Source organism: Eumetopias jubatus, unplaced genomic scaffold, assembly GCF_037043125.1.
Source record: "Eumetopias jubatus isolate StellerSeaLion01/CBP00866 unplaced genomic scaffold, mEumJub1_p1.0 scaffold_10, whole genome shotgun sequence".
Taxonomy (NCBI): domain Eukaryota; kingdom Metazoa; phylum Chordata; class Mammalia; order Carnivora; family Otariidae; genus Eumetopias; species Eumetopias jubatus.
Genome location: NW_028274816.1, coordinates 22,157,825 through 22,171,220, shown reverse-complemented (window position 1 = coordinate 22,171,220; position 13,396 = coordinate 22,157,825). Strand labels below are relative to the sequence as shown.

At 52.5% G+C, this 13,396-nt stretch overlaps 1 protein-coding gene across 1 annotated transcript; it reads left to right on the top strand.

Moving 5' to 3' along the window:
* The first annotated feature begins 8,637 nt into the window (after nt 1-8,637).
* Nucleotides 8,638-13,396, top strand: LOC114203285 (dipeptidase 2-like). Its single transcript, XM_028096657.2, has 10 exons — nt 8,638-8,879; nt 9,211-9,337; nt 9,619-9,748; nt 9,832-9,973; nt 10,263-10,332; nt 10,455-10,631; nt 10,977-11,061; nt 11,685-11,760; nt 12,646-12,781; nt 12,875-13,396. Exons 1-10 carry the CDS (start codon nt 8,638-8,640, stop codon nt 13,127-13,129), a joined length of 1,440 nt encoding a protein of 479 aa, XP_027952458.1. The 3' UTR covers nt 13,130-13,396.

Here is a 13,396-nt window from a genome sequence, read left to right as displayed (position 1 = left end):
AAGGAGGCACAGGCTCTGGGGAGTTCCCACTGTGAGTCTCATCTCAGTTAACCCACAAAACACAGCTAACGCCTCTTCCTGCAGCGACTCCCACTACCCACTGCTGGAGATTAGAACCTCATGTTGCTCTCTGAAACTTGGTGTGACTCAGGAAGATTTGCGACCCTGGAGGAGTCAAGTAGGTTGGCAATTCCTAAACATGAGGCAAACAGACTCGTGGGGCAGACTCTTAGGAAAACTAGAGATCCCCAGTGCCTACACCAGTCCTGCTGAATACATTCTTCGGGAGGAATCTGGAAACCTGCAGTTTTAAATTTTTCCCATAATCATGATTTTATAGGAAATACAAGTGACAGAGGAACCTGTTAAATGACACCATGGGATGCAACCAGCAAGTTCTAAGACAATTCCAAAACTCTAAAGGACAAAGGACATGATTTTTTCAACAAACAAATTGCAAGGAAGGAAGAAGGAAGAGGAACCCATGCATTAAGAGCTCTAACAACCAAATGCAATGTGGGTGGCCTTATCTACATTATAATCAAAACAATTATTTAAAAATTAGTCCCGGGGCGCCCAGGTGGCTCAGATAGTTGAGCATCTGCCTTCGGCTCGGGTCATGATCCCAGGATCCTCGAATCGAGCCCCAGTCCGGGCTCCTGGCTCAGTGGGGAGCCTGCTTCTCCCTCTCCCTCTCCCCCTGCTCAGGCTCTCTCTCTCTCTCTCTCTGTATCTCTGTGTCTCAAATGAATAAATAAAATCTTAAAAAAATAATAAAATAAAAAAATAAAAATTAGGCAATCAGGGAAATTTGAACATGATAGATGATTTATGATATTAAGAAAGTATTGTGACTCTCTTAGGTGTCATAATGGTTTGGTAGTTGTCTTTTTTTTTTCATCCGCAAACATTTATTGAGTATTTGTTATGAAGTGGCATTCACGGTTCTAACAACAGGGAACATAAAGATATAAAAAAGCTTAAATTAATGAGCATATTCAACTACAGTGAAGGATTAGTCATCCGATGAGCTAAATGTCATTTAACTTGGAACACAGCCTTGAAAAAATAAAAAAAAAGAGCATGTGATGAGAGCTCTACTCTGGGTGGATATGGCCAAGAACATGGGGGTTCCCTCTCTTCCCAGCAGCTAATCTAGGGATATGGCTTCACGTGACAGGGACCAGCTGCCAGTGCCTCTCATTCCTCCACCCCCAGGCCCCCACCACTGCTGAAACACAGAGCTGGGCGGGGGCTGCTAAGACAGTTACATCTCTCCTCCCCCACTCAGTTCCCATTTGTAGGGCAGGGCTCTGCCTCAAAAGCAACAAGTTGAGAATAGTGGGGCCCCAACTGCCCCAATTCTAGCTCACTCCTAGAATATAGAGATTGCACACTGAGAGAAGCAAGCTAGAAGACCAGGGGCCACCCAGTGCCTGCTTGTAGAGAAGGACTGACCCTTTGGGAGAAGCAGGCTACTGCCTCTGCCCAAAGCTCTGCCGCAGTGGCACGGATGTTCTGCTCAGGAGGAGAGGCAGGCCCTAATGACAGAGAGCTCCACCACACCGTCTGAAGAGTCTGACTTTATCCATGCCTAAGGACTCTGTCAAAAACAATGGAGATTCTGGTGGCAAGCAATTAATTACACAGGGGCTAGTAGCTTCACAGTATCAGTAGAACAAAGTGAACCAGCCATAAATTCAATAGACAGCACCTGAGAGACATCCAAGAAGAGTCCCCCTGAGATCACACATATCCCTGAGGGGCCAGAAGGTCAAGAACACATCCTAGGCTGAACCCCCTCAGGAGTAACCATAGTGGGATATAGAGTAGATGTAAAAAAAAATTCCCCAAGTTATACCACAGGTCCATCAGCAAAATGTGGAAGCCTTACTGACTAAAAGGGGCTAAAGCACAACCTTTTGCCAACACTGGCTGAGCAAGTAAGCCACTCTAACCTCGGAGGAAGTCAGGAAGTCAGATGTAATAAAAGTACAATCATCCCTCATGGTCTTTTCCAGTGCTGCACCCGTTCAGGAGATACTGGAGGAAAGACCTCTGAATGGTAGTTGTCTTTTAAAAAGAGCCGTTATCTTTTAGAGATGCAAACTTAAATATGGATGGAATAAATGTTTGATTTGCCTTAAAATATTCTGTAGAAGGTATAAATGAGTAAGGTATAAATGAAACAAGATGGGCCATCCATAATTGTTGAAGCTGAACGACTGGCACATAGGAGTTCAATATACTCTTCTACTGTTTTATGTTTGAAATTACCCTGATAGGTTAAAAGAAATTTTTTTTTAAAGCTTCTCAGGTGCAGCCTGATGTTCATCAGCCAGATATGGAATCAGTGAGGACTCAGGGTGAAGGGGGGTCGGCTTCATAGCATAAATTAGCAGGTGGGAGCCACGGCAGCCAGGCAGAGGAGGGCAGCCTTCCTGCATGAACACAGGAAGCACGAGGGCTCTGAGGCAGGGTATGCTGTGTACAGCATGTTGTTGCCGGTCTGACAGGCCTCAGAGATAAGCAGGCTAGGTTGAGCAAAGGGACAGCAAGTCTGAACTTGAGGCTAACTGAAAAAAATCACATATGCCACATCATAGATGTTTGTTTGGTCAGAGCCAGTTCCCAGCACCTGATGTGCACACAGCCCACTCTTCCAGATGCTTCTGTCAGCAGATGTGGTAGATAACTGCTGGAAACTTGTCCAGCCCCTTCACGGCATACCCCGGAACGGGGCCAGCTCCACGGGGTGATCAGTGGGGAACGCCTAGACAAACAGAGGATGTAAGGGACTTGAAGCCTCTCCTGGTGAGAGAAGCAGCAGCTGAAAGTCAAGAAGTCCATGGAACCCTAATCTGACTTGGCCCCAAGGGCATGTCCAGCTGCTGGCCTCCCTACCCTTTCCTCCCCTTCAGCCAAGCTCAAGGAGGGTTCCGTCCTCGGGCCAGGAGGCTATTCTCTCTGCCACTGCTGGTTTCCCCAAATGGCTGCCTTATGCCCCATGAAGCCACACCAAAGACAGGGCCAGGCCAGTCCAACTTTGGTGAGCCTGGCAGTGGTGAGCAGGAGGTGAGTGGCATGTGCAGAAGCAGACAGGATAGACCTTACCAAATGGCTGGTAGTCATTCTCCAAAGTTCTCTCCCCACATGGGCCTGGAGCACCCATAGAGAGCGAGCCCAAAGAGATAAAAACTCTTGAGTAGCTCTGGCCTGGGGTCCCAGAGAGCCCTGGACATCAGGAAGCTAAGTACATTCCTCTACCACAAAGTCAGTCCCATTGTCCTCACAAGTTGCCCCCAAATTTATGAATTCCCTCTGCCCAGCATTCAGGGAGGCCTCCAGACAGAGGGGTACAGAGATCAAGAAAGGGCATCTGTTAGCTGGGGCAACTGCTTCGTACCCGCAGTGGTCCGAGATGGAGAACAGAATCGGAAAGCTCAAAGCTGAAAAAATCTAAGAGTAAGGGAATTTTGGTTTCAGATCCCAGCTCCACCTGCCAGTTTCACCAAGATGAAGCTCAATTTTCTCACCTAGAAAATGAAGCTGGTAAAAACCTACCTCATGGGCTATCGTTAAGATCAAATGGGCTACGACGCATGACACTGGTAGCACAGCTCTGGACACACAGTAGCTTTGGCTGCTCTGGCACATTGTCCCTGTCGTCACATGCCCTTGCTCCATGAGGGAAGGAAAGGCAGCAGTCTGCTGAGCTCCAAGTCGACTCGCTCCTCAAGGAATGTTGGTTGAGCCTTTGCTATGCGCAGGTGTGGTGCTAGGGGCCAGAATATGGTGGTCGTGGCCTCACTGAGTTCACTTGCCAGCTTCGACAGGGCGGGTGACCGCAGGCTGCTGGGAGGAGGGTACGGACGAAGGTGAGGAGGAGGAGGCAAAGGTTCCAGCAAACCTGAACCTGAGCAATCGGAGAGGCTCATCCGCTTTCCTGTTTTTAAAGAGAGCAAGTTACCGAAGAAGGTTTGGATTTTTCAGGTTCTCCATGATATGCCCCCCTCTCGAGGCGACTGAGTATCACAGTTCAGAAGGTGCCATCTGAATCCCAGGGACTCCCTGTAGGATCTTCCTCAGTCGAACTCCTGTAGCCCCTGCCCCTCCAGCCTCCCCTCAGCTGATGGCAAGACCTCAAGAACATGGGACGGCATGCAAACCAACCTCAGGACGGGAGTCCCAAGCCCTGTGGGCTTCACCCCTAAATCACCCAAATATCTGGTCCCAGAAAATAGCCTTGTCAGACACTTAAAGCCTCCCAGACACCACGGTGGCTTTGCTCTGGGGACCCTGTGTACTGGATCCTCCATACTGCCTGAAATCAGGCCGAGTCTGGCTGCAAGAGACCCAAGATGGACAGGAAGGCGGGCAAGGACGTGGAAGACAAAGGTGGGGATTAGGGAGAAGTCCGGGTGGAATCGGGAGACAGAGAGGCACTCGTGCTTACCTAGCAAGGTGGACAGTGGCTGCCTTTTTTTTTTTTAAGATTTATTTATTTGAAAGAGAGAGAATGAGAGAGAGAGAGCGCACATGAGAGTGGGGAGGGTCAGAGGGAGAAGCAGACTCCCTGCCGAGCAGGGAGCCCGATGCGGGACTCGATCCCGGGACTCCAGGACCATGACCTGAGCTGAAGGCAGTTGCTTAACCAACTGAGCCACCCAGGCGCCCCGGTGGCTGCCTTTTGAAGGAAAATGTGCTACCTGTTGGCCACTTCCGGAAGGGTAGCCTCAGCTTTGTGATTAGAGGATGTGTGTCCATGGTGGCCAGGCTGTCTTCTGGCCAGAGAGACTGTTGCGACTTGGGAATGAGACTCTGTCATCACGGCAGCAGAACCAGCACAACACCCAGAAAGCAGCAAGGGCAGCATGAGTCTCCAGGTGCAAGAAGGAAGACGAACATCACCTGGGCAATGCTGGATACTGAGGAAGCCCCTGCCTCTGCCCCACTCCTGCGCTCCGAGCATGTGCAGTGACCTGTCACTCAGTCTGACAGCCTTCTTGCCTGCATATTCTTGTAATACACTGGAGATCAGTGGGGTTGGGTCAGCTCTGCCACGAAAGTAAGCTTGGACCCAGGAGAAGCCTGTTTCTACCACTGCGTCCTCTGCAGGTCTTGATTTAGGTAAACACTACACAGGTGAGGAATTAGAAGAGAAGGTGCTTACTCACATACCCCTTTGCCTACACTGGCCCTGCCTGAGCAGCCCCACTAGTGGGAGGCTAAGGGAACAGCACGTACAAGGCTCTGTGGTAGCAGGCCGCAAAGCAAGAAGGCAACAGGGTTTATGCCATTTGCTGAGACTAGAGAGGCCAGCCAAATAAAGGAATCTGGTACATGAGTATGGTAATGGCTTTTTCCTAAAAGCAAAAATCCTCTCCAGATTTCTTTTGGTTAGTAAAAACAGGCAGCAATGTAGGTCTTTTGTAAAAGTAAGGTGGCATGATGCAAACTTTCCAAAACCTGGGGTACTCATTGCTTTACACCATTCTGACTTACAAAAGGCTTCATGGGAAAGTTCTGACTTCAGCTAGTGGGGAAACCTGTACCCTAAAAGCAATGGGAAGGAACAGAAGAACTTTAGGCAAGAAGATGATAGATTCTTCTCAAAGAGAGATAGGTCTGGCAGCTCATTTTGGGAATGGACTGGAAGTGGGGGGACCAGGAGGAGGTGAGAGGTGAAAGGGACCGGTACTGAGGAAGAGGTAGTGGGAATGGAGAAGACACCCCTGGGAGATGTTTGGGGGTTCAACCAGAATGATCTGGAGATGCTGTTAAAGGGGAGAAGGGGGCAGAGGGGAGTAGGTGTCAGAGATGACATTCAGGTCAGCTCTGGAGCCAGACCCTGGGCTTCCCCCCTGTTTCCTCTTGTGTCCACTGCCAGCAAGCGCCTGGATAATTTCTCATAGCCCCTTCTCCCAAATTGTCCAGGTCTGTCCACAGATACTGGAGTCTTCTGAAGGACAAGGCTTTGCAGAAGGAAGGGAGGGAGGGAGGTTGGGAGGGAGGAGGGAAGGAAGGAAGGAAGGAAGGAAGGAAGGAAGGAAGGAAGGAAGGAAGGAAGGAAGGAATGAAGAGGGAGGGGGAGGGGAGGAAAGAAGGAATGGGACAAGGAGGCTTCACTAATGCGTGTTTATTTCCCCCTGCACAGGACAGGGCAGAGAGATGGCCTCGGACGAGGTAAAAAGGAGAACAGGCCACTCACTCAGTTGGCTAAAACCCGCTTGCTACTTGAGTATGAGTGTTCACATGTCCCTGTGTGTATAAGGGTCTGGGTATGTCTGTGTTTCTGTGATTGGCTTTGTATGGTCACCTCAAGGCCATGACTAGCGATGCTAGTTAGTTTAAGGACTGAAGTTGAACGTTACTGAAAATTATTCTGCCTGGCTGATCTTCTACAGAGATGGTGCCCACTTTCTCTGGTTCACCACAGCCTGTCTGTGCTGGGCTAGAGTTTTCTCCAAGTCTTGGGGTGTAAGACATCTGGCCCCTGGAGAAAAGCTAACAAACCTCGAAAAACTAAATTCTCCCTTCTTATTTCTTGTCAGCAGCTGCTATTTATCCTGGATTTCCTCCCTACCTCTTCGATTGTTTATACTCCCCACTTCCTGGGGGGCTATTAAGAGTGGAATAGAGAAGTTGTTTATTCCCCAAACCAACATTTTTGTCTTGGAGACCAGCCAATCCAAGAGTTTTTTTTTTTTTAAGATTTTATTTATTTATTTGAGAGAGAGAGAATGAGAGATAGAGAGCACAAGAGGGGGGAGGGTCAGAGGGAGAAGCAGACTCACTGCTGAGCAGGGAGCCCGATGTGGGACTCGATCCCGGGACTCCAGGGTCACAACCTGAGCCAAAGGCAGTCGCTTAACCAACTGAGCCACCCAGGCGCCCCATCAATCCAAGAGTTTCTCCTCCCCTTTCCCCACTTGCTGGCTTCATGAGTGGGTGTGGGGCTGCTGGCCAGCAGTAGGGGGAGAAAGGAGGGAGCCAGGTCTGAGTTTGGGCTCCCCAGCTACCCAGGGCAAGGACATACCCTAGGGGATGCACACTCTGCAGTGGGGCTGCCCAGAAAACCCTCCAGTTGCAGTAGTCAGAGAGCAGACCCACCTCAAGCACAGTGCCACTGGTTTGCCCTTCACCCCTGCCTGCCTGCACCCGAGCACCAGCGTATGCACAATCACTCAGATATACCCAAGCTGGCAGAGTTTTGGTCATTTCCTTTCTAGGGTGGTTTCTAAGGTCTCCAGTCTTCAGACTTGGTCACCACTCCTGCACTGGTCACTCCTGTCACCTGGTCCCAAAGGTCAAGCAGCTCCATAGGGTACCAAGGTTCACAGTAGAACCTTGAGAGGCTGGGAGGAAGGAGTTTGAGCAGAGACCTTGAAGCGTCTCAGTGGCGGAACTTCGGGGAAAAGATGCATTCTGCTGTGTGCGTGTGTGTAAGGAGGTGGTTCTTGGAGGAGGCAACTAGGGTGAAGGCCTGAGGCTAGGAATGAGGGTGGGGCCTTCAGAGGAAGAACACAATTCAGCCTAGAGTTTTCTGGGAGAGCTAGAGCTAGAGCCACAGGAGATAAAAGATAACGCGGATCAGAACCCAGATGCCAGGTCTTTCCTTAGGAGCCACACTTCTGACTTCAGTGAAGACAGGGCTTCCACACTGAGGTAGGTGGGATCCTGATCAACAGCTCAGCCAGCAGTTCTGGGAGGAATGCTGCTGGGATGGGGGGGCGTACTCTGCTGCCCTAAAAATGACTTAATTTCCTTCCACTCAAACAGCTTACTGAGTTCCTGCTCTGTTCAGTAAGCCACCCCTGACCCTCCCCAGAAGGTTTGCTCAGTTCACATTCCAAAAATCCCTCCATTCAGACCCAGGGAGGTGTAGCATCTGCTGAGGAGGGAGCTCTTTCCTGAGACTTACGGGAAGACTAGGGGAGGGGCGCCCCTGACAGTTCCCAGTTCAGGCTTGAGTCCCCCAGGGGATGGACAAGTAGGCAAGGAAGTAAGGTAGGGGAGAGAGAGGTCAGGGGCAAAGGACCTTTTCCTGAATGCAAAGTCCACAAGCTTAACCCCTCATTTCGAGAAACTCTCAGCTCCCCACCCCACCCTCACTGTGGCTCAGCCCAGGAATCCGAGAGCTCAGAGTACTGTGGCCAGAGACATTTGCACGTAGCCCTCAGGGTGGCTGGTGCAGGATGCAGGCAAACTGGGGACGTGATGTGGTTGAGAGAGGCCTCACCGCCGAGGGCTACTCTCTGGGAGGAGCACCCCAAGCCTTCTGTCTTGCAGAGCAAGGTTAGAGGCAGCAGCAGAGCAACCTGGGTCAGTCCCTTGGAGCACTGGGGGTGAGGAGAGAGGCAACAGGAGAGAGAGCCCGCCCAGAGGGTGGTGTCCTGCAGGCGGGAGGCTGGAGGCTGGGGGCGGGGACGGGGGACGGGGGGCGGGGGGAGGAGGAGCGTGTGCCTCGGCGGAGAGCCGGGGTCCAGGGTCCTGCGAGTCCGGTCCTCCCTTGCCAGACCGCGCCGCCGCGTGGTCCGAGTCGACGCTCCAAACTTTATCGTCGCCCTCCGCCCCTCGCCACCCGTCTCGGGCTCCCGACACCGGCCCCTGCCTGCCTGTCCTGCCCTGCGCAGCATGCAGCCCCTAGGCCTCGAGGGTACCCCCGCCATCCGCCGGCGACCTCTGCTGCGTCTCCTGCTCCTGCTGTCTCTGCTGCTGCCGCGGCCGATAACCTGCGCCCAGACCGCACCGGGAACCCCCAGCTCCCGAACCCCGCCGGCCACCCCCAGCTCCCGGACCCCGCCGGCCACCTCCAGCGCCCCAAGTCTGCGGGAGCGCGTGCGAGCCCTGATGCGGGACTTCCCTCTTGTGGACGGGTGCGTAGGTGCGGTGTGGGGGCGCGTGGAGACTGAGCCCACCCCAAAGGGGGGAAGGAGTTCTCAGCGTGCAGAGCTAGTGAGGAAGCTCCCTCATACCACCCCTGGATGCACTCTCCCATCATCCATGGGCGCCTTTTCCCTTCCTCTGTCACTGCGCCCCTGCTGGGAACCCCCCAGCCTAGTGCTCAAGGGGTCCTAGTATAGTCTGTGTGACAGTGTGGTGGGGGGGCATCCCCCCACCAACGTTGGCTCATGTCCTGCTTGATCCCGAGGCTTAAGGAGCCCACCCATTTGCCCCTGACCGGATCTTGCCTTGCCCACCCTCCAGCCACAACGACATGCCGGTTGTGCTGAGGCAATTTTACCGCAACGGGTTACAGGATGTCAATCTGCGCAATTTCAGCCGTGGCCAGACCAGCCTGGACAGGCTTAGAGACGGTCTCGTGGGCGCCCAGGTACCACACTGACGCATAGCATGGCTGAGAGGGAGTGTGGGGGCCCCAGAGACCACAGGTTAATCACATGAGAACTCAGTTACCTTACGGCCCCCCAAAATGCTACAACATGATGCTGGGGGCTGCAGGGGTCACAGTGAACTAGCCTGGTGGGCATCCAAGTACTACAGAATAAGCACTGCATTACAAGTGACCATTTTTGCTGTGTGGGCTGTGAAGGCGAGAAGCCCACGGAGCTCCAAAGCAACCCCTGCCCAAGCCAACCCATGACCTTCCCTCAGTTCTGGTCAGCCTACGTCCCATGCCAGACCCAGGAACGGGATGCCCTGCGCCTCACCCTGGAGCAAATTGACCTCATCCGCCGCATGTGTGCCTCCTATTCTGAGTTGGAGCTTGTGACTTCAGTTAAAGGTAGGCAGACAAGTGGGGGTTGTTAGGGACTTGTTTGAATACTCCAGCCTCTGAAAGTGATCACCTGACCTACCTGCCCCCAGCTCTGAACAACACCCAGAAGTTAGCTTGCCTCATTGGTGTGGAGGGTGGCCACTCGCTGGATAGTAGCCTTTCCATCTTGCGTACCTTCTATGTGCTGGGTGTGCGCTACCTGACACTCACTCACACCTGCAACACACCCTGGTGAGCATAGTGCAAATGGTATGTGCCCTCTGATGCAGGCATCTGCCCAAGATCATACTGGGGCTCAGACCAAGCTTTACCCCTGGGATCTGTCACTGACCCTGGAGTGGGGAGGGGAGCAGGGGTTCCCAGAGCAAGACTGGATTCCCAGCAGGGACTGCCTCCTGCCAGGCACAGCCCAGCTTGGGTCTCTGCTCTTGCTCCAGGGGGGTGCTGGTATAGAGGATTCAGTAGGCTCTTGTAGCCAAGTCATGGCCACCATTCAGACTGCCTCCTGGTCATCCTGCAGGGCAGAGAGCTCAGCTAAGGGCATCCATTCCTTCTACAGCAATGTCAGTGGGCTGACCAGCTTTGGTGAGGTGAGGACCCTAGTTCCCTACCCTGCCCCCCATGAATGTGCATGTCCCACCAGTTAGTTCCCTACAGAAAAATGCATGGGCATGTGCACCCCTGATGCCCTTTCCCCAACCTGTCTCTGCAGAAGGTGGTGGTGGAAATGAACCGCTTGGGCATGATGGTAGATTTGTCGCATGTCTCAGACACTGTGGCTCGGCGAGCCTTGGAAGTGTCACAGGCACCTGTGATCTTTTCCCACTCGGCTGCCCGAGGTGTGTGCAAGAATGCCAGGAACGTTCCTGATGATATCCTACAGCTTCTGGTGAGACTGCCCTGGCCCTCAAACCTAAAGCTAGAGGTTTAAAGCAGGAGCCCTTGAGCCTGAGCCCGTGTTCCCTCATCTTCCTCAAACCCTAGACTGAACATCTGCCCCACAAACCCACAGTCCACAGCTCCTGAATTCTTGCTCAAGTGTGGGGGTTCTAAGTGGTAAATACTCCAAGACATTTCCATCCCAACAAGAGCTGAGACTCCTCCATTCACACAAACCTAGAGGTGTAGTCTCCTCTGAACTCAAAGCCAGAGCTGAACATCTTCCTTACCGGAGCCAAGAGGCAGGTAGTTGTTCTGGGGTCAAAGCTGAATGTCCATTTGTCCACCCCTGCAGAAGAAGAATGGAGGCATCGTGATGGTGTCTTTCTCAGTGGGGGTGCTGCAATGCAACCTGTTAGCCAATGTGTCCACTGTGGCAGGTAAGCCCCGCCTGGGCTCTCTGAATAACTCTGATTTGGACCTGAAGCCTTGGGGGGAGGGCCTCAGTACAGCCCCAGTGGTCTGACCCATTCTTGGCTGTAGACACAGCTCCTAAAAACTCAATGATGGATGGTATAAAGCACCTTGGTGCCATATGGAACTGAAGACACAGAGTTGGTAACTATGATACTCGTGGGTATAAGGGAGGCAGTCAGACATAGAGCCCAGGTGCCAACCATCTGTGCCTCTGCAGGGGCTCCCAGAGCTCCCTGCCCCTGCCTCTGACCAAGGGACTGGGCAACCCCTTAAGTCTCTGTGGTCTTTGTCAGTTGTATTCTTTGTCTCTTGCTCATCCTCCACACCCATGGAAAGGAGCCCCCATGGTTCTCAAGGAGAATGGAGGCAGGGTGATCTTGGATGAGAAATGGCCCAAATGGGGTCCACTCCAAATCTAAATTCCAGTCTAGAGACAACTGGCATCAGCTTCCTCAAGTTAGTACACTGGGTGCCAGAAGGAACTGGCCTGCGTGGCCTACGGGCTGCAAGAAGGGGAATCAGCAGAGTGCAGTCCCCAGCTCCCCCTGCCCTGGAAGTCCCACACTGCTGACTCTCCATCCTCCAGATCACTTTGACTACATCAAGACAGTCATTGGATCCAGGTTCATTGGCATTGGCGGAGATTATGATGGGGCCAAACGGTAAGCGCTTCTCTATGGCTTGTCTGGGGTTGGCTGTGCCACAGTAGGGCCTTGACAGTCACCATGCCCACCACACCGTGATCCTTATAGCCTTTAGGCCCACCTCGCATCTCTCCACACCCAGAGTCTGTTTCCTGGGCCCTTCTGTTTGTCTGTGACCCCTTGACTTCACTCTAGGTCATCATCATCATCTGCCCAGCAGGTGCACCCACCCTTAGTGCCAGCAGATCTATTGCTTCTTTTTTTAAGTTTTATTTATTTAACTAATCTTTACACCCAATGTGGGGCTTCAACTCACAATACCGAGATCAAGAGTCACATGCTCTTCCGACCAAGCCAGCCAGGGTGCCCCTGACCCACTGCTTCTGAGCAGACTCTTAAGCAAGGTCTGGTGTGAACTCACCCTTTCCTCTGCCTGCAGCTGGGTCTGTGCCTACAGGAGGTCAACTCAGTTCTTAAAAAGCTTTTCTTCTTTTTATAAATGGAGGGAAACTTTGTATTCAGTGAAACGCATAGATCTTTTTTTTTTTAAATAGGCTCCATGCCCAGTGTGGAGCCCAAAATGGGGCTTGAACTCATGACCCTAAGATTAAGACCTGAGCTGAGATCAAGAGTGGGATGCTTAACTGACTGACCCACCAAGGCGTCCCAGCATAGACCTTAACAGTACAGTTCAATGGGTTTTTATGAATATTCAAAGTGGTTAAGAGCTTCCTTTTGCAGGATAAAGAGCAGGTATGAATCACTTACCCTCTCCAAGTCTCCCTTTCCCATATCTGACCAGAGCTGGGGTTCAGTAGACCTGGATACATGGGGCTGTGGTTCTGAGTCATGAACAGGGAACAGGGCTGAGGTTCCACAGCTGGCTGGCTCGCGGCCACACAGGTTCCCTCAGGGGCTGGAGGACGTGTCCACGTACCCGGTTCTGATAGAGGAGTTGCTGAGTCGTGGTTGGAGTGAGGAAGAGCTCCAGGGTGTCCTTCGCGGAAACCTGCTGCGGGTCTTCGGACAAGTGGAACAGGTATGCTGGGCTGGGCAAAAGAGTAGCACATGGGCCTGAGCAAGTGTGTTGGAGTTGCTTTGGGAGCTGCTGAGCCCTGACTGCTACTTCCAGGTACGGGAGGCAAGCAAGGGGCAAAGCCCCCTGGAGGATGAGTTCCCGGATGAGCAGCTGGGCAGTTCTTGCCGCTCTGTTCTCTCACGTCTGCATCAGACACAGTACCTGGCTCCAGACCAGAAACTAACTGAGACTTCAGCGCATTGGACACCTAAGTGGTCACCTAAACAATCATTGTCAAAATCTCCCCCCAACATGGCTCCAGGCCTCACAGTTATTGCTGCCTGTTTAGTCCTCATTCTGTGGTTCTGATGACCCAGTTCATCCTACCAGATGTTACTATGGCAGCCGCAGACACCCCACAATGTTCCCCCATCATTCAGGCACAAATGACATGGAACCAGGCATGAGTGTCCTTTTCTGTGGAGGGGTCTGGTGGCACAGGCTCCCCATTCTGGTGGTTGGTAGGGGACCCTGCAGTTCAGCCACCAGTTACTCAAGTAAGACCTGAGTCTCACTAGCAGGACGGGAGAAGACCCTGATGGTTGGGCTCAGCACTGGAAGAAGACAGTGGATCAG

Coding starts and splice junctions, on each gene's coding strand:
- LOC114203285 (XM_028096657.2), top strand. CDS start 8,638: ATGCAGCCCCTAGGCCTCGAGGGTACCCCCGCCATCCGCCGGCGACCT. Junction 11,761..12,645: donor GATTATGATGGGGCCAAACG/GTAAGCGCTTCT, acceptor GCGGCCACACAG/GTTCCCTCAGGGGCTGGAGG. Junction 12,782..12,874: donor TCTTCGGACAAGTGGAACAG/GTATGCTGGGCT, acceptor TGCTACTTCCAG/GTACGGGAGGCAAGCAAGGG.